General features: G+C 38.4%; 1 protein-coding gene across 1 annotated transcript in view; it reads left to right on the top strand.

Annotated features, from left to right (window-relative positions):
• edar (ectodysplasin A receptor) overlaps nucleotides 1-22135 on the top strand; it is a 100499-nt gene that overhangs the window by 63144 nt on the left and 15220 nt on the right. Inside the window, exons 4-7 of the mRNA XM_056466015.1 lie at nucleotides 6793-6974; nucleotides 13545-13630; nucleotides 20200-20283; nucleotides 21770-21895. Coding sequence (XP_056321990.1) covers nucleotides 6793-6974; nucleotides 13545-13630; nucleotides 20200-20283; nucleotides 21770-21895 — 478 coding nt within the window. The remainder of the gene's footprint in view (nucleotides 1-6792; nucleotides 6975-13544; nucleotides 13631-20199; nucleotides 20284-21769; nucleotides 21896-22135) is intronic.

Below are 22135 nucleotides of genomic sequence, written 5' to 3' on the forward strand. Positions count from 1 at the left end.
CACGCGGTGAATGCAACGCATCAAGATTCGGGCACCTTCTCCGAAAACACTCGATTGATCTCAGCTGGTGGATCAACATTTACCTCATGTTATGATCGCTGTCATCTGCGCCATTATTATTATTATAACTTTAGGGGAGGTTTGCAAACCTGTGCACTTTTCACTCTTCAGCCGTTTGTATTTCCTGCAGTAACAAAAGCTCCCTGTTCATTATATTCAGACACACAAATGCTCCCAAATATATTATGAGGGCGCATAGATTACATTTCGGGCGCTCATGCGACCAAAATGGTTGCAATTTCGAGCCCTGTAGTATAAGGACATGTATTCAGACCACAACTGAACCTTTGAAGAAAATTGAATGCCTTATTATTTAGAATTAGCTATTATTGATGTAAATGCAGCCGTTCAAGGCGCATAATTGATTTATTACGGTACTGACGGTATTAGAAAATCCATGTCGTGGCGCAATGTCACACCGGTGATGACTATGACACCGGTGTACCGCCCACCCCTACTACCTGTTATTTAAAATATCTATATTACGCTCCAAGCATTCGCCAAAAAGAAAATATTTCTAAGTAAAAACACAAAACATAGCTGAATAGAGTGTTGCCTGCTTTAGAGGATGGGTTAGTAATTATATTATAACTGGTTATGTTCAGGTCAATGAAATAATACCTTTAATAAATAAAATATGTTCGTAAGAACGTGGTGGGCCAGTGATTCCGTCGCTGTCATCAGTGGTTTAATGAGCTCAGGAGAATTCTGCTTTGCATTTTTCTATGCATTACTAACATCACTAAACCAGACATTTGTTTTATAAGTTAACCAAATATTCGCAGAGATTCAGCAGTTTTTTTTCTGACGCGTTTGCCAGTCATGCCAGTCAGTGAAAAAAAAGTAACCGTGGCCCTGTTTGCAGGTATTAATATTCGTTTTTTCGTCAATCTGATGCAATTTTTATTATTTATACAGGACGTTAAAATGCAATTAAAAGTTTCAAATCAATTAAACTCAATTTATAAAAAGGCTAGCCTATTTTATGCATTAAATATAACTAATTTCCTTTATTTCTGATTAGACCATGCATTTTAGACTATTTTACAATTGTAATATGTGCATATGCTTTTTTTTAAATAACATTCGTTTAACAAATATTTTAGCACATCGAAAGTAATTAAGTGACCTGTTTTTTTTTTTATTAAAACCTTTATGCAAAAGGATCAGAGGATAAATTATCGTAGGATAAACGTATCTTATGGAAAAACACCAATTGACGGGCTCTGCTTTCGGTTTTAAAAGAATCAAGCAGCTTTAAAAAATATAATTTGCTGAAGAGAAATGACAGGAAAAAAAAGAAAGAAAAAGATAAAATATATAGGGACTGTTAAAAGAACATTTTTCTTTAATATATTCTTTCGACTCCGAAACATCAGCTAAGAAAGATTATGATGAATGACGGAGTTTCTCTATTGCCTGCTTCAGCAGTTGTCCCGGTCCCGCTGGTTATGAACGAGGAGGCGGAGAGAATGCGCTGTTTAGTTTCGGCTTGATATATTTAAATAAAAACTAACACCGAACTGCTTTTAACGCTCAAAAAGTTAAACTAAAATGCACAATTCTTGTTGGTTGCACCCGCGGGATGCACAATGAACCAAACGCGGCATTATTTTAATTCTATATTCGTGAAGAATGAGCCATGAGATTGAGATTTTTGAAGGTGCTCTCTAGCGGCGAAGTTCCTGGCAGAGTAGCGAGTGAAAAAATGTGCATAAAGAAATTGGACAAGAGGAATAACATTTTAAATTATATAACAAGCATTGTGTTCTTTCTAATCCTCGCCCAGTTTTAATACAAGTTGTGTTTTTTTAATATTTGTGGCTGGGAAGTTTATTAAGAATATATTTATAATTATATATAATTAAATAAATACATAATTATATATATATATATATATATATATATATATATATATATATATATATATATATATATATATATATAGAGAGAGAGAGAGAGAGAGAGAGAGAGAGAGAAAGAGAGAGAGAGAGAGAGAGAGAGAGAGAGAGAGAGAGAGAGAGAGAGAGAGAGAGAGCTGCTGTAAAGGCTATTTCTTTCCGTTCGCATCCCGTCCCTTTGCGCCCCCTGGCGGCTTTTTCACAAACTGCGGTCTTACACTAAAAACAGAGCAGCATTTATTTCAAACGGCGGCGGTATAAGCCACGGCGGTAATAGCCACTTTGAACTCTCACCTACTGTATGTATGAGTGAGTGCATGTGCATGAGTATGTGTGTGTGCATAAGTGAGTGTGTGCATGAGTATACACTGACTGGCCACTTTATTAGGTACACCTGTCCAACTGCTCATTAATGCAAATTTCTAATCAGCCAATCACATGGCAGCAGCTCACTGCATTTAGGCATGTAGACATGGTCAAGACGATCTGCTGCAGGTCAAAGCGAGCATCAGAATGGGGAAGAAAGGGGATTTAAGTGACTTTGAACGTGGCATGGTTGTTGCTGCCAGACGGGCTGCTCTGAGTATTTCAGAAACTGCTGATCTACTGGGATTTTCACGCACAACCCTCTCTAGGGTTTACAGAGAATGGTCCGACAAAGAGGAAATATCCAGTGAGCGGCAGTTCTGTGGGCGCAAATGCCTTGTTGATGCCAGAGGTCAGAAGAGAATGGCCAGACTGGTTCCAGCTGATAGAAAGGCAACAGTAACTCAAATAAGCACTCGTTACAACCGAGGTCTGCAGAAGAGCATCTCTGAACACACAACACGTCCAACCTTGAGGCGGATGGGCTACAGCAGCAGAAGACCACACCGGGTGCCGCTCCTGTCAGCTAAGAACAGGAAACTGAGGCTACAATTCACACAGGCTCACCAAAACTGGACAATAGAAGATTGGAGAAACGTTGCCTGGTCTGATGAGTCTCCATTTCTGCTGCCACATTCGGATGCTCGGCTCACAATTTGGCCTCAACAACATGAAAGCATGGATCCATCCTGCCTTGTATCAGCGGTTCAGGCTGCTGGTGGTGGTGTAATGGTGTGGGGGAGATTTTCTTTGGGTCCATTAGTACCAATTGAGCATGGTGTCAACACCACAGCCTACCTGAGTATTGTTCTGACCATGTCCATCCCTTTATGAGCACAGTGTCTCCATCTTCTGATGGCTACTTCCAGCAGGATAACGCACCATGTCATAAAGCACCAATCATCTCAGACTGGTTTCTTGAACATGACAATGAGTTCACTGTACTCAAATGGCCTCCACAGTCACCAGAGCTCAATCCAATAGAGCACCTTTGGGATGTGGTGGAACGGGAGATTGGCATCATGGATGTGCAGCCGACAAATCTGCAGCAACTGTGTGATGCTATCATGTCAATATGGAGCAAAACCTCAGAGGAATATTTCCAGTAGCTTGTTGAATCTCTGACATGAAGGATTAAGGCGGTTCTGAAGGCAAAAGCTAGTCAAACCTGGTACTAGTGAAGTGTACCTAATAAAGAGGCCAGTGAATGTATATGTGCATGAGTGTGCGTGTCTCTGTTCCTGTACAGTGTCTGTAAACATCAGTGTGTGTGTGTGTGTGTGTGTGTGTTTTCAGCGAGTGTCAGAATCAGTCTTCAGTAAGCTCTAAAGCAGAGCAGATGTACAGCAGCAGCAGCATCTCCGTCTCTTTTATCTCCTCTTTACTCTTCAAAACCATCCTGGAGGCCAGAAGATCAAAGAGCTTCACCTCTGCCCACCAAAGACGCATCATTAAGACCCTAATTAAGAGCTCAGCGCTGACGAGAGCATTCACAAATGACAAGAAGATAATGCTAAGGGCCCGAGGAGACGCAGTGACGGCTTCTTTCATCACAAATCAATGCGAGTTCAAGCAGATATTACAGGAAATGTTTTGGCCGCCGCGTCCTCATGAGTTCAGAGTTTCCATCGCCGCTGCTTTATTATTATTATTATTATTCAGAATAAATATGGAGACGATGGTGAGCTGTAGATGTGGAGCGGAGACTCGCGGTGGGTCGATGCACATGCTTTTGATTACGGCGATGTGTTTGGCAGGTCCAGTGTTTAGCGGTGAACTCATACTGCACTGAACCAGAACCAGGCTGAAGATGCTTATTATTGGCGGATTAAAACCAACTGCGATCGCTGTGATTGTTTTCTGAAGGTCACATCAGTTAAAGCATCACAGATCCAGCTTTATTTCTCTGCTCGACACAGACTGATTCAAAGCAGAGGCAGACGTCATCAGATACCAGATCATTCAGATTCTGCTCCTAAAAACACACTGTCCTGATCATCATTCTGAACATTGCTGATCATGTTCAGATCTGTCATTGATATTTCATTTAGAGTCGATTCGATTCAGTTCAATATTGATTCAGTTGAACCTGGTAAGTTCAATGTTGATTCAGTTTAGCTCAATTAAGTTCAGTGCTGATATGATTAGGATTTGATTCAGTGTGGATTCAGTTCAGTCTTGAATTAAGACTTCATCAGATACAAAATTACTCAGATTCTGCAGTTAAAACACATTTTCAGATCATTATTCTGTTCATTGTTGATTCAGTTCAGATCTGTGTTCACTATTTAACTCAAAGTTGATTCAGTTCAGTTTAGTGTTGATTCAGTTTAAATCCATTTAGATGAATATTTAAATGATTAGTTTAGTTCAGTTCAATGAAGATTTAGTTCAGTTTATTCAGTTCAATTCAGTGTTGATTCAGTGTTCATTCATCACTGAGTCAATTATATTCATTGTTGATTCAGGCTAGTTTGATGATGATTTGATTCAGTGGTTATTCAGTTTAGTGCTATGTTTATCAAATTAAGTTCAATGATTAAATGATTAGTTCAGGTCAGGTCAATGAAGATTTGATTCAGTTCAGTGTTGATTCAGTGTTCATACATCACTGAGTCAATTATATTCACTGTTGATTTACTGTAGTTCAATAGTGATTTGATTCAGTGTTCGTTCAGTTTAGATGAATTTTTATCATATTGAAATTGTTTTGAATTCAGACTTTATGAAGTACGAGATTATAGAGATTCTGCTCTTAAAAACACATTTTTTTCTGATCATTATCCTGATCGTTGTTGATTCATTCACATCTGTGTTCGATATTTAACTGAGTTGATTCAGTTCAGTTTAATTATTGGTTCAATATTCAGTTTAACTCTGTTAATATCAATGTTGTTTCAGTTTAGATCAATTAAGTTCAATGTTTACATGATTAGTTCAGTTCAATGAAGATTTGATTCCGTGTATATTCAGTTTAATACAGTGTTAATTTAGTGTCCATTCATCACTGAGTCAATTATATTCATTGTGGTTTCAGTCTAGTTCGATTTTGTTTTGATTCAGCATTGATTCAGTTTAGCTCAATTTTTATTATATTAAAGTTCCATGTTAAAATGATTAGTTCAGTTCAGTCGAATGAAGATTTAATCCAGTGTTGATTCAGTGTTCATTCATCACTGAGTCACTTATATTTATTGTTGATTCAGTCTAGTTCGATGATGATTTGATTCAGCGTTCGTTCAGTTTAGCTGTTTTTATAAAATTTAAAAAGTTATTGTATTCAGGCTTCATCAGATATGAGATTATTCCGATTCTGCAGTTAAAAACACATTTTTCAGATCGCTATCCAGATCGTTGTTGATTAAGTTGTGATCTGTGTTCGCTATTTAATTCATGGTTGATTTGATTGAGTTCGATGTTGATTCAGTTTAGATTAATTAAGTTCAATGTTGATATTTTCAGTTCAATTCAATGAAGAATTGATTCATTGATGAATCAGTTTAGCTTAATCTTTATCATATTAAATTTAATGTTGATATGATTAGTTCAGTTCAGTTAAATGAAGATTTAATTCAGTGTTCATTCATCAATGAGTCAATTATATTCACTGTTGATTTAGTCTAGTTCAGTGGTGATTTGATTCAGTGCTCATTCAGTTTAGCTCAGTCCAATGTTCATATGATTAGTTCATTTCAGTTCAATGAAGATTTGATTCAGTGGTGATTCAGTGTTCATTCATTACTCAGTCACTTATATTTTTGAAGTATAGTTCAATGATGATTTAATTTAATGTTCATTCAGTTTAGCTAAATTTTTATCAAATTAATGAATTCAGAATTATCAGATTATTCAGATTTTTCTCATCATTATTCAGAACATTGATTCAGTTCAGATCTGTGTTCGCTATTTAATTTAGGGTTGATTCAGTTTAGCTTAATGAAGTTCAATGTTTATATGATTAGTTAGATTCATTGAAGATTTGATTCAGTGTTGATTCAGTCCAGTCCAGTGTTCATTCATCACTGAGTAAATTATATTTATTGTTGATTCAGTAGTTCAAATTAAAATGATTCAATTCAGTTCAGTACCATGTTGATTTAAGTTATTTCAAGTCAAGTGTGTAGCGGTGAGATTCAGACTCATCAACCAAATAATAACAGAGTCAAGCATGCAGACTTCATCAGATACCAGATTATTCAGAACATTGATTCAGTTCAGATCTGTAGGAACACCAGCATATTCAGTGTTGTACAGGTATGAGCTCAATAAACACAAAATAATGATAAAAACACCATCAAATATATGTGTGTTCTATACATTACATAACAGCATGTAAAGCACTTTAGATTAGTGTGGTGTATGATGAATCGTGCTGTAGAAATAACCGGGCCTTGCCTCAGTGAATGTATTGTGCTGATGAAGTGACGTTTGTGTGTGTGTGTGTGTGTGTGTGTGTGTTTTGCAGAACTGTGGTTACGGCACTAAAGATGATGATTACTCCTGCATTTCCTGTCCGGCTGGTAAATTCTCCAAAGGAAAGTACGAGATCTGCCGTCGACACAAAGACTGCGATGCTCTTTACCGAGCCACCGTCCTGACGCCCGGCACCTCCGACAGCGACGCCGAGTGCGGACCCTGTTTACCAGGGTAAGACTCATGCCTTTTACACTACAGGTCTAATGAATGCTTGATTCTGATTGGCTGATGAGCAATTCTGAGGTGTTTGTTGTTATTATTGTCAGATAAATGCACAGATAAAGTAGTTCCGGCAGGTTTTGAATGCATTACACTTTACATTAGGGCTGCACAGTATATGGTTTCAGCATGGATATCACAATGTGTGTGTGTGTGTGTGCGCAATAGTCATATCGCAGGATCTGCAATGCTGAGTCGGGATTATATATGAGCAGGAGCAACAGTTGAAAACACACGTGATTCCTGCACTGTGAAAACTACTGTTCTGTGTTTATTAGTGGTGGTGAACTGCATTATGGGATGTTGATCTCTGCTCTGTCCACTTCTGATGTTGAAAATTCAGCTCTGCAGTTTAACAAAGTGACTTTTACTGACATTTTAGTGGTTTGACTAATATAAGAGATAATATGTAAAGGAATAAGTCTGTAAAATAACAGCTGTTTATTACAGGGTTTCTGTAGCGTAATGTACAACAGCAACCCAGACAATATAGCACTGCACACTAGTGATGGGTCATTCTTCAATGATTCGTTCATTTTGAACAAATCTTTCGCATGACTCTCGAACGATGAGTCCTCTCAGGGAGTGATTCGGTCATTTAGCGCACGCACACATTTGTGCAGGTTGGAGTAGATTAGTTCCTTTTTCCAAGTCCTCGTTCGAACGACTCAAAAACCAGAAGACTCAAAAGGTGAACTAATCATGGCTTTTTTGGGCTCAGACTGTGTGCATTGATTACGCTTATATGGGAGTGTCAGTGCAACGTGAACGAACCACTCAAATTTGAAGACCTGTCAGAAGAGGCGAGCTGATAATCACAGACAAAAGAGCAGGCAAACAATAAATGAGGATTTTCTCTCTCTTATAACATTGTAGTTCTGACTTGTTTGTAGTGTGATCAATGTCTGGGATAGTTGGAGATAAGTTTAAAAGCAACTCGTATCATTTGAATAATATTTTAACAAATTAAACAAAATGAACGAAATGACTCGAAAAAAGATTCGTTCATCTCACTAGACTCAAAGGTCCGAGTCAGTAAAATGATCCGAACTTCCCATCACTACTGCAAACTATTATTCAATTCAATTCATGTTTATTTCTCTGCCACTTTTACAATGTAGATTGTGTCAAAGCAGCTTCACATAGAAAATTATAGTGAAGTCCAGATGTTCTTTTCAAGGTTAAAAGATGTCGGCGGAAAGATCAAGATCCCATAATGCGATTCAAAAGCAGAAATAAAAGGGCTTAAAACAATAAATAATAATAACATGGATCATAAAACTTTTTTTTTTACAGTGTAGAGTCCCTGTAAAGCATATATAATCCATCAGACTGAAAACAGTTCATCTTGAAATGCGTTTATAAATGAATATAGAGGATTACCTGCTGAGATACTATCAGTCAATGTAGTCAACGGGAGAAACAAAAATCAAGTGAATTAAAAACAGTCAAATATGCTCATGCTCATTTACAATTGTTGATTGTGCCAATATTCTACAAACCAGTGACCTTCTAGCTGTGAGAACACAGTGCTGACCACTGAGCCACCGTGCCGCCCCTCCGCATACATTATGAAGATTAAAAAAACATTAATTAACATGCTGTGTTCACAACTGCTCTGTCTTTAACAGTTAAAGGTTATGAGTGCTCAAAGCTTTGTTTACAGGTGGAAATATGAACATAAATCAGCAAAGCTCAGTGTATGACCTATGAGCAAAAGGACAAATATATAATGCATATGTAAGGTTTTAGGGGCGTCACGGTGGCACAGTGGTTAGCACTGTGGCCTCACAGCATGAAGGTCCCTGGTTCGAGTCCCGGCTGGGTCAGTTATTGTTTCTGTGTGGAGTTTGCATGTTCTCCCTGTGTTGGTGTGGGTTTCCTCCGGGTGCTCCGGTTTCCCCCACAGTCCAAACACATGCGCTATAGGGGAATTGATGAACTAAACTGGCCGTAGTGTATGAGTGTGTGTGTGTGTGTGTGAGTGTGTGTGTGAATGAATGTTTCCCAGTACTTGGTTGCAGCTGGAAGGGCATCCGCTGTGTAAAACATATGCTGGATAAGTTGGTGGTTCATTCCTCTGTGGCGACCCCTGATTAATAAAGGGACTAAGCTGAAGGGAAATGAATGAATGAATGAATGTAAGGTTTTAGGTTTTACCACTTTACTAATAACACGTCATAGACCTTATAGAAGTATTTAAAGCTGCCACACACACACACACACACACACACACACACAGCTGATATTATTTTAAACGGTCATATCTCTTAAAACAATCTTAGAAAAATAAAATTTCTCAGAAGACAGAGAGGTTTTGCTTAAAACAAGAACAGCAGAGTCTGTGTGTGTGTGTGTGTGTGTGTGTGTGTGTGTGTGTGTGTGTGTGTGTCAGCGGGGCTGCTCACAATAATCCACTTTTATAGTTATTGAAGTTATTTTTGTGAAGCCACAGAGGGACAAAACACACACACACACACACACACACACACACTCTCTCTCTCAAACGCACACACACATGTACACACACACACACGCTTACACATACTATCATACATAAACACACACGCTGAGACACACACACTCACACACATACACACACTCAGACACACTTTCACACACAGGACTCACAGAATTACACACACTTACACATTCTCTCACTCTCTCAAACGCACACACAGACACACTCTCAAAACACACATGCGTACACATACTATCATACACAAACACACACACAAAAAAACACACACATATACACAAATTTGCTCATTCACACACACACACATTCACGCTGAGACACACACTCACACAAACACACACTCACAGAAAGACACACACACTGGCATACACATTCTCTCAAACACACTCTCACTCTTTCAATGGCGCACACAGACACCCATTCTCAAAACACACGTGTACACAAACTTAAACACACACACACACACACTGAGAAGCACTGCTGCAGCCTTTAACAGCAGAAGGTCTGGATTTGATTGTGCTAAATGTAAACACACACACACACACACACACACACACACACAGTGGCGTTTTTAAGAGCACATTATGAAGTGTTTAACACACTGCCGGAGGACAAGCAGAATCTGTCGCTGATGTTTTCCTGCACACTGAAGCTTTCACACACACACACACTTCTCACACACACTCATATCAGACAACACACTCATCCCACAGTTATCGTTTGATTCTTCCCAGAATACACACATTATTAAAGCATGATGCTGGTCGCTCTTGTTTATTCTCAGCCGTCTGTCATCTTATTATGATGATTATTAATCTTCATGTGGTTCTGACCCGTCCTGATGACCCCTTTCATTTATTCATCAAGCAGATGCTGTTATTCATACCATGACTTCAGATCCTCAGTTTACAGCAGGACATGAGGGATTAATTGATTTGATGCATTATTTGTAATATAAGGTCATTATTCTTTAGTCCAGGTTATGTATTAAACAGCTTCATTTCCCTCTGACCTCTAGTTTAGTTTCTGCTCATCTAATGAAGTCAACGAGAACCTGAAAGGGTCATTTTATGCCCTATTTTCTTCTGCATTTACATTTATTTAGTCATTTAGCAGATGCTTTTATCTAAAGTGATTTCAAATATTCATGTTAAATCATGGGTCTCTAACTCAACTCCTGGAGGGCCGCAGCTCTGCTCAGTTTTGCTCCAGCTCTGATCAAACACAGCTGATCCACTAATCCAGGTGTTCAAGACTACTAGAGACTATGAAGCAGGTGTGAGTTAACTGTGCAGAGCTGCGGCCCTCCAGGAGTTGAGTTTGAGACCGTTGTCCTAAATCCTCAGAATATGGCAGCATATATATGACAAGTATACTTATTGTATTTCATGTGTTTTATTTTTAATAAGTTAGTTCTTTTTAAGTCTAAATAATTACATTTTTATACGTTTATATGATTAAGTTAGAGGTTTTTTAAGTCTGAGTTATTTTAATTGTTCATATTCAAGTCCAGGGGTCTGTTCCGTAAACCAAGCTTACAGAAAAAGTCAGGCTTATTATGGTAAGTCAGGTTTATTAATGGCGGATTACGTTTCATAAATCAAATTTACGATAGTTCAAACTCAGTTACCCTGGCAACTTATGCTGTGAAACTCGCCTGCTCCGCGGCAGGTGAACTCTCAGTTATCTCGGTTAAGTCTTAAGTTCAAGCTTAATCAAAGTAATAGACCCTTTTCATATTTCCGGGTTTCTCAGCAGCAGAAGGCATCATTGGGTGAACTTAAAGCACAGTCAAGGGGAGAGTACAACAAATATTGTTTTACAGTTCTATTTGCTGAAATAATAAAAGAAAATCTCCATGATGGAGTTATCAAGACCTTCAGAAAAAGAAGACAATAGTGTGAGACAGAGAATAACATTAACATTACTCTCAGCCCCATAGACTCTGCATTAGAAACACCTCACATGAGCGGTCAGTGATTTTTGTAATTTGACGCAAAGATGATATAATACACACATAAATGCATATAAATGTTCATACGCTTACGAAAAAAATCTAAATATTTAAAACTTTCAAGGATTTAGGATTATGATGACAGTTAAACGAGTCTAGGGAAAAGAGTCCATATTAACATTGACCTGCCGTACTTTGATGCCATTTTAATTCACCTAACCTCTTAATAATGATTAAAACTTTATAGTAACTAAATAGTAAATATATATATATATATATATATATATATATATATATATATATATATATATATATATATACACACACCAAACATCTTTAAGAATAGAACGAGAACACATTTAAATCCAAGTAAGTTATTCCAAACGAAACAAATACAAACTACAACATTTCAACTATATTTTTATATATATATTTACGTTTCTGTTGATTTTTTTATTTAATATTTTCCCTCAACATATTAATTTGGGTGCACTAATTTCTGGACTGTGATCTTCAGTTTATTTTTAGTTAGATTAGTTCCAAATGTTGCTTTAGTACTGAATAATCTGATGTATATGCACAAAGATATTATTGTAAAGCGTCCTGTAGAAAATGTTAATTTAAAAGAGAGATCAGTGATGGCTGTACTTGGCTATGAATGACAAAAATTAACAAAGAAAATAATATTTAGAAATCACTGACTGATATAAAGAGGCAGGCTACATTTATTAAAGAATAACAACGTTAAAGCTGTAAACCCTGAGTGGAATAATCAGGAGATAAATCCGGGTCGAGCAGTAGCCTCACTGATATTTTCTCACGGGCCATGGGAAACACAAGTGTCAAAGGGAGAGCAGAAATTTGCAGCAGTTTCAGGAGCAAATTAAAAATCCCACCACTTGTGCGTGCACGGCTCTTTGTAGCTATTATTTTAAACGTAATATGCTGACGTTCAGCACAGTTTGAATCTTACAGGGAGTCTGCAATGCATTAACTTTTTCTTTCAAGCAACAATTGTCAGTAAGCGTGTATTCTCCCTCTCTCCTGCACGCGCTAGCACAAATTTTAATAACAAATATTTAATTTAACATTAATAGGCCTAAATAATGGCCTATATTTTAAAGTCTGCTAAATCCTTTCAGCCTTCTCTCTTGGTTTGTTGCAAGCTGTACTGTAGTGTTTGATTATTATATTTAAATTATGAACTCGCTCCCTGTGAACATAGCTGCATCTCATTTCAGAGCTCTTTCAGTTCTCGTAGTCGCCATGCTAGCACACAACATAATCAATGCATCTATGATCGAACTTCAGGGTTTGACGACAGTAACGTGCACAAGCAGTTTATTTCTAGATTAATAATCTAGATTATTTCAGCTGAACTCAGATTAGTCAGATCAAATGATCCTCATCTTGCTGTTATGGAACCAATTTAAGCGTGGACGTTTAGTTCGACTCATTGAAGTCAAGTTTTTGACTTTAATCCCTGCTTTTCTAAACCACTTTTATGGTTGGGTTACTTATATAATAAGCTAGTGTTGTTTTTATGAATGCTGGTTATTAAACAGCTTCATTTCCACTGACCTCTACTTTAATTTCTGTACATATAATTAAAGTCAATGTAACCCTGTTATCTTCCACTTAAGAACATCTGTCCTGGAGTAAAATATGACAGAATCATGGATGATTTGTCCCAAAATGACCTTCACTGAGCCGTTTTCATTTTAAGCCATAATCTTACTTAATTTTAAGGTACAATTAACTCTGAAATTAATTAAACTCCTAATTTGCTGATTAATTATAGGTTATTAAGCTAGCAGAATGCAGAATATGTGCTTCATAAGTACTAATAAACAGTTATTATATTAATATCAGGCAGATAATAACCCACATGTAGTGATAATTGGTGTTTAAACTAAACTCTTACTGTAAATTGATTCTTAATGTGCTCAAAACTAAATAATGCAGTCATTATTGTGCTTTTTCTAATTTGATTAGTGCATCATTTTTAAAACATATTGAGTTCAGAAATATTCGTATAATATTGTACACTCATCCATCTGCTCATGTGGATATATGTTTTGTGATGCAGGTACTACATCCAGGAGAACAGGCCGCAGAACATCTACGGTATGGTGTGTCATTCGTGCCAAAACGCTCCTCGAAACATCAAAGAGTGTAAGAAAGTCATCATCATCTACTTCATTTATTCACGTGCATGCATTCAGCGACACACAGCAACAGAAGATATGTGGGATATTACATACGTCCACACAGCAGCACCAAACACTGGTCCACATTTATCCACTGTAGACAGCGCGTTCACAAGGATACGCTTCCTAAAATCCCCATCTCAGTGTGGACTGAAGGCTGAAGCGGAGAGAAAGATGTGTGTTTTTAAACTAAAACCTATTAGTGTGGCCATGGCCTGAGTCTCCTGTCCGTCTCTGTGCTCAGCTTAATCTAACGCTGCATAAACACACAATTACGCTAAACTCTTCCATTCCTGTAGTGAAAGTGAGTTGTGGCCCACACACACACACACACACACACACACAGTTGCGCAGACAGTGAGCTGACGAATGAAGCCTGGACTCCATCAGCCTGCGGTGCCGCCATGTTTTTCACATTTATTTTCCTTCTCTTGGCCTGAGTTTAGTGTTTGGCAGATCGTTCATAACACGCTTGACTCACTGATTACCAGCACATACCTGAAGCAGTGAGTGTGTGGAACAGACCGCAGGCGCACGCACGCACACACACACACACACACACACACACACACACACACAAAGCTCCAAATTACATACATGCCATACAAGTTCATATTTGGATGTCACATGTATAAAATATGTCATATATGCAACTTATTTGAAATATTGCAAAATATACAGTGCAATATATATAGTGCTCAGCATAAAAGACTCTCACAGATCTCTCTATTACAGTAATATTCACTACAGGATGCTTTACAGGAATATATCTGTGCAGATACAGTAGATTAGTCACTGTTAGAGCACTACATATACACTCATCGGCCACTTTATTAGGTACACCTTACTAGCACCCTTTTGCCTTCAGAACTGCTTTAATCCTCCGTGTCAGAGATTCAACAAGCTACTGGAAATATTCCTCAGAGATTTTGCTCCATATTGACATGATAGCATCACACAGTTGCTGCAGATTTGTCGGCTGCACATCCATGATGCCAATCTCCCGTTCCACCACATCCCAAAGGTGCTCTATTGGATTGAGCTCTGGTGACTGTGGAGGCCATTTGAGTACAGTGAACTCATTATCATGTTCAAGAAACCAGTCTGAGATGATTGGCGCTTTATGACATGGAGCGTTATCCTGCTGGAAGTAGCCATCAGAAGATGGAGACACTGTGCTCATAAAGGGATGGACATGGTCAGCAACAATACTCAGGTAGACTGTGGCTTGACACCATGCTCAATTGCTACTAATGGACCCAAAGTGTGCCAAGAAAATCTCCCCCACACCACTACACCACCACCATCAGCCTGAACCACTGATACAAGGCAGGATGGATCCATGCTTTCATGTTGTTGAGGCCAAATTGTGAGCCGAGCATCCGAATGTGTCAGCAGAAATGGAGACTCATCAGACCAGGCAACGTTTCTCCAATCTTCTATTGTCCAGTTTTGGTGAGCCTGTGTGAATTGTAGCCTCAGTTTCCTGTTCTTAGCTGACAGGAGCGGCACCCGGTGTGGTCTTCTGCTGCTGTAGCCCATCCGCCTCAAGGTTGGACGTGTTGTGTGTTCAGAGATGCTCTTCTGCAGACCTCGGTTGTAACGAGTGCTTATTTGAGTTACTGTTGCCTTTCTATCAGCTGGAACCAGTCTGGCCATTCTCCTCTGACCTCTGGCATCAACAAGGCATTTGCCCCCACAGAACTGCCGCTCACTGGATATTTCCTCTTTGTCGGACCATTCTCTGTAAACCCTAGAGATGGTTGTGCGTGAAAATCCCAGTAGATCAGCAGTTTCTGAAATACTCAGAGCAGCCCGTCTGGCACCAACAGCCATGCCACGTTCAGCGTCACTTAAATCCCCTTTCTTCCCCATTCTGATGCTCACTTTGACCTGCAGCAGATTGTCTTGACCATGTCTACATGCCTAAATGCAGTGAGCTGCTGCCATGTGATTGGCTGATTAGAAATTTGTGTAAACGAGCAGTTGTACAGGTGTACCTAATGAAGTGGCCATTCAGTGTATATATAGTATTCAACATATGAAGTGGATGAAAATCTTTTAAGTTGTCCTAAATTATAATTTAGAAAACATATACATATATATATATATACACATATAAATATATATAAATATACACACACACACACATACATATATATATACACATACATATATATACATATGTACACACACATATATATATATATATATATATATATATATATATATATATATATATATATATATATATATATATATATATATATATATATATATATATATATATGTGTGTATTTGTATATAAAATGATAGCTGATATATGTTTATTATATATGTACATATTTGTAATTCCAATGGATATATAAATTCTGAATAGATGAAAGCAGACAATATTTTGGAACATATGTTGCATATATTACGTATCAGATGTCTGTGTGGGCTGTAAAGTGAGCTGAGTGTAGAGAGACGATACTTCATTTCTCAATGCTGAACAAGCATCTATATTCAGTCTTTGGGCTCAGATTGCATTTGGGCTATAATGTTGTCATTTATGGACAAGAGAGATGCAAATACACTTCAGAGAGAGAGAGAGAGAGAGAGAGAGAGCTGAGGGGTTTATTGTATAGTATTTTAAGGGATTATTCTGTGATAAGAACCAGCTGGGTGTGCATTATAATGATTATTACACACCTACTATTTTTACTGGTCATCACAATGCTAAACTATTAGACACAAAACATAGATCTGAGTTGTAATCATTTATTAGCTCTATACTTCATTGGAGAGAGAGAGAGAGAGAGAGAATAAGAGTATTGCTTTGTTTAATTGATTTCTCTCTATTTTTTAACCCACTTTGTCTTCTTCCACATTTACTGTGAATCTTTAGCAAAAACACTAAAAACATCAAACTGCTTGATGCACTATTTCAATGTGTTTTTATTAGAAATGTGACTAAATGTTTTGTTCAGATCACAGGCAAACCATTTGGCATATTTCTAATAAACCTCCACATTATAGCAGTGTGTTTTCATGTGTTGACATGCATTATTACACAGCTCTCAGAAATACTTGATTCTGATTGGTCAATCATGACATTCCATTAAACCAATAACACCAATAAAATGAGTAATAAACTAATAATAAAAAGCTAATAACACAGATCTTGACCAATACTTATACTTGTTTATTTAAAGAGCTAGTAAATTAGTACAACTCAGATCAGTGTTCTTGTGTCTAATAGTTTAGCATTGTGGCCAGTAGGCATGCAATAATCATCATAATGTACATCCAGCTGCTTCTTTGCACAGTGTAAACGCTAAAAATATTATACAACAGCTGCTGATAAACCTGTCAGTGCTTTATTCCCACAGGCTTGATGCACATGATCCATTATTTGACGTTAAAACTCTTCAGAAGGATCTATTAATCTAATTCATAATGTAATTTATAAACTAACACGAAGAGTGAAGAGTATAGAAATATTCATTCACTCAGCTTCGGCTTAGTTCCTCATTTAATAGGGGTCGCCACAGCGGAATGAACCACCAACTATTACAGCATGTTTTATGCAGCAGATGCCCTTCCAGATGCAACCCAGTACTGGAAAACACCCATACACACTCATACACACACTCACACACTACGGCCAATTTAGTTAGTCAATTCCCCTATAGCGCATGTGTTTGGACTGTGGGGGAAACCGGAGCACCCGGAGGAAACCCACGCCAACACGGGGAGAACATGCAAACTCCACACAGAAACACCAACTGACCCAGCCGAGGCTCGAACCAGAGACCTTCGTGCTGTGAGGCCACAGTGCTAACCACTGAGCCACCATACCACCCTTCAGTATAGTAATATGTTGCTCATTTTAACTCCGCTAACTAATGTGTGAGCTTATAAGGAGTTAGCTGACGATCAAACATTATCATAGACCAATTGAACGTGTCCTCCAGATTGAGCCTCTGAATTGTCTTGGTTTGGAGTGATCGTGTGGTGTGATGGAGTGTGGTTTGATTGGACTGTAAATATTAAATCCGAGGCTCTAGCAGGACAGACGGACTTTGGTTTGGAGCTCCAGTATTGGTTTGATTGATTACGGATGTGAACAGGAACAGTTTGTCAGAGCTCTCATATGTTTGACGTCTTTGCTTATTTCTTTCTCATTGCGAGTGTCAAACACAGCGTAAGTGAAATAAATGCCTGGAGGAGTGTTTGAGGAAACCTGAAGCCTCATCTGGCAGAAAGCGGAGCCTGATTTCAGGAAAACATCATCGGGGAACATTCTCAATATCGCTGCGTTCCAAACGGGACATATCGCCCTCTTCAGAGGGAAAACAAACATGACTGCCATATTAGAGCATCGCTCAAAACTGGCCACTTTTAAGGGCCCTTTGGAGTTAAGGATTGCAAAAATGTGTTGATTACTCAGAGTTTTAGTCTTGTTTCTAGTCCAAAAATCTGAAAATTCTAAAATCAAGAATCATTTTCTAGACAAGCACAACATATCGTGTCAAAATTGAGTGAGTTTTACTTACTAATAAGTGAAGTGATCTCATGTCTAAATGAACAAGATTTTTGGCACCCTCCCGCAATACAAAGTCAATGGAGTGGTTTGGATTGTCAATCCTCCCCCTCCGGAAAACCTAACCTGCTTGATCGTCTCATTATTTAAAAAAAATGTTTGATCCCTACATCCCTCATCCATTCAAAGCTGTCACTATGGAGGGCAAACCCTTTGAAGGGATTAGGGTATAGGGATGAGCTTTTCCAAATGGAACGCAGCGTAAATCATTTCAGCACTGATGTGTATCTGCAATATAGTCACATCAGGGTCTGCAGTGGGTAATCAGGATTACATTTGACCAGAAAACACAGTTGAAAACATTCATAAGAGTCGTTGCTTAATTTAACCATAAACTGCCCAATTAGTTTATTTTATTATTAGTTTATAATTAGTTGAATGAGTTTTTAAGGCTTGTGTGACTGTGTGAGCATCTTTGCTCTGTTGTATTAGTCAATGCTTGTGATTGGTTTTTCATATTTTAGACAAATGCACTACTCTACAAAATCAGTCATTCATCTAAAATTAGAAACTAATTCTAAATAGAGCCCTGTGTTTCATTTAGTCTAAGTATGCTCAATATTGCAGAACAATAAAATATCGGAAAATTGTACGCATAAATTTACCCTTTAGTTTATCACTGCATGTCTTTAACGGCCTTGTGACTGTGTATTTCAAGCCACTTTAAAGAATTTAGGCACAACAAAAATGATGTATTGAAGTATAAGAAAGATGAATTGTATGTATGTGCATATATGATGAAGATACTTTATACAGCAGGGGTGTCAAACCTGGAGGGCCGCAGCTCTGCACAGTTTATTTCCAACCCAACTCCAACACACTTACCTGTAGGTCTCAAACAAGCCTGAAGGACTTAATCAGTTTAAATTAAATTTAATCAAATTAAATTATTAATTTAATCAGGCGTGTTTAATTAGGGTTGGATCTAAACTGTGCAGAGCTGCGGCCCTCCAGGATCTGAGTTTGACACCTGTACTATACACAGTTATTTTATATTTGATTTCTCAGTTTGTGCCTGAATACTAACAGACGTCCAGAAAACCATTGGTATCTTTGCTCTACTGTATTTATCAGTGCTTGTGATTGGTTTATTATATTTTATGCAGATGCACTGCTCTACAAAATCATGCCAAATCATTTATATTGATGAATTCTTTCCTAATAGAGCTAATCAGTTTTAATCTAGTGAAAATATACTGGCATTATGGATTGCAGGAAGATAAAATATCATAATGTTAATTTTTTATGGAGCGCTAATTCTCCTGTGTGAGGTCTTCTGGACGGACGCAGGCTTTTCCTGTGTGTGAAGTGCAAGCAGCAGCAAGTTAATAATCTTTTTATTCCCTCAAAACTCTTAATTATTAGACTCAGGCAGTGTGCGCTGCGGGCAGCATAATTTGCAGATTACCTGGCGAGTGCGAGCATGTCTTCACCCGCTGCATACTTTCACATCTACAGCTTTAAAGCGCCTGTTTGTTACCGTTTTTAATTAAATATCATTCCCACCTACTTAATTTCTGTCACCGCACAATAGAAAACAATTAAAGAGGCACTGAAAAGAGCAGGACTGGTGCAGACGTGTTTCTGAACACAAAGACCCTTCACATTCAGCTTAAACACCGCACAATAAAGTCCCGTCCTCAGGGAACACATTCACTCATGATGAGCAGCAGAGGGAAATGCACGTCTTTCAGTGGTTATTGAGGCTTTTAACAACTCTTTTCATTAAAGCTAACAGATAAAACTTGAATCTACAGATGCTTCAGTACATGTAGAGATGAACAAGATTTGAAAAGCCATTAAAGTTAGTTCACCTCATTATTATATGGTGTTATTGCTGTGAAACGTGTAAAGCAGCAGTGAGTATCATGAAGCTCTAACTGACTCTTCCTCATCTGAATGTGATTTCATCATCATCATCATCATCAGATCCATGTTATTTACAGGCATGAGGTCCACACCGCCAGCCTCAGGTCGAGCTCCCAGTGTTTCCTCCAGCAGCACCACTATATTCCCTCAGCCTGAGAAAGGTAAGAGCAAACCGATACTAAACCTCTAACTGTACTGAATGTCCGACTGTACTGAATCTCCGACTGTACTGAATCTCCGACTGTACTGAATCTCCGACTGTACTTAATCTCTGACTGTACTTAATCTCTGACTGTACCGAATCTCAGACTGTACCGAACTTCTGACTGTACTGAATCTCTGACTGTACTGAATCTCTGACTGTACTGACTCTCTGACTGTACTGACTCTCTGACTGTACTGACTCTCAGACTGTACTGAATCTCAGACTGTACTGAATCTCAGACTGTACCAAACTTCTGACTGTACTGAATCTCTGACTGTACTGAATCTCTGACTGTACTGACTCTCTGACTGTACTGACTCTCTGACTGTACTGACTCTCAGACTGTACTGAATCTCAGACTGTACTGAATCTCAGACTGTACCAAACTTCTGACTGTACTGACTCTCTGACTGTACTGACTCTCTGACTGTACTGACTCTCTGACTGTACTGACTCTCAGACTGTACTGAATCTCAGACTGTACTGAATCTCAGACTGTACCAAACTTCTGACTGTACTGAATCTCTGACTGTACTGAATCTCTGACTGTACTGACTCTCTGACTGTACTGACTCTCTGACTGTACTGACTCTCAGACTGTACTGAATCTCAGACTGTACTGAATCTCAGACTGTACCAAACTTCTGACAGTACTAAATCTCTGACTGTACTGACTCTCTGACTGTACTGACTCTCTGACTGTACTAAATCTCAGACTGTACTGAATCTCAGACTGTACTGAATCTCTGACTGTACCAAACTTCTTGACAGTACTAAATCTCAGGCTGTACCGAATCTCAGACTGTACCGAATCTCAGACTGTACCGAATCTCAGACTGTACCGAATCTCAGACTGTACCGAATCTCTGACTGTACCGAATCTCTGACTGTACTGAATCTCAGACTGTACCAAACTTCTGACTGTACTGAATCTCTGACTGTACTGAATCTCAGACTGTACTGAATCTCAGATTGTACTAAATCTCTGACTGTACTAAATCTCAGACTGTACTGAATCTCAGACTGTACTGAATCTCTGACTGTACTGAATCTTAGACTCTACCAAACTTCTGACTGTACTGAATCTCTGATTGTACTGAATCTCCAACTGTACTGAATCTCAGACTGTACTGAATCTCTGACTGTACTGAATCTTAGACTCTACCAAACTTCTGACTGTACTGAATCTCTGACTGTACTGAATCTCTGACTGTGCCAAACATCTGACTGTACTGAATCTCTGACTGTGCCAAACGTCTGACTGTACTGAATCTCCAACTGTACTGAATCTCAAACTGTACCAAACTTCTGACTGTACTGAATCTCCAACTGTACTGAATCTCAGACTGTACCAAACTTCTGACTGTTTACAACTGTTAAAATACAACTGTTTATTGTCTGACTGTACTGAATCTCTTACTGAATTTCTGACTGTACTCCAGACCCAACAGGACAGGGTCACCTAGCAACGGCCCTCATCATCGCCATGTCAACCATCTTCATCATGGCCATCGCTATAGTGATGATCATCATGTTCTACATCCTAAAGAGCAAACCGAGTGGACCAGGTCAGAAATACGAACACTCGAGATTACAGTAGAACAACAACACCTCACACTCTCTGAACAGGAGACACACGGGCAGAACATTAGCAGATACAGCAGCAACGCTACATCTGATAGATACAGATGAAGCTTCAGAAAACTGCAGATTCAGTGATATCTGTTAACTGATCAGTCTTACTGGAGGTTCCTTTTCTAACGAGTAATATTATAACAGTGTGTGTCAAATCCTGTGTGTGTGTGTGT

Source organism: Danio aesculapii, chromosome 9 (genome assembly GCF_903798145.1).
Source record: "Danio aesculapii chromosome 9, fDanAes4.1, whole genome shotgun sequence".
In the NCBI taxonomy this organism is placed as follows: domain Eukaryota; kingdom Metazoa; phylum Chordata; class Actinopteri; order Cypriniformes; family Danionidae; genus Danio; species Danio aesculapii.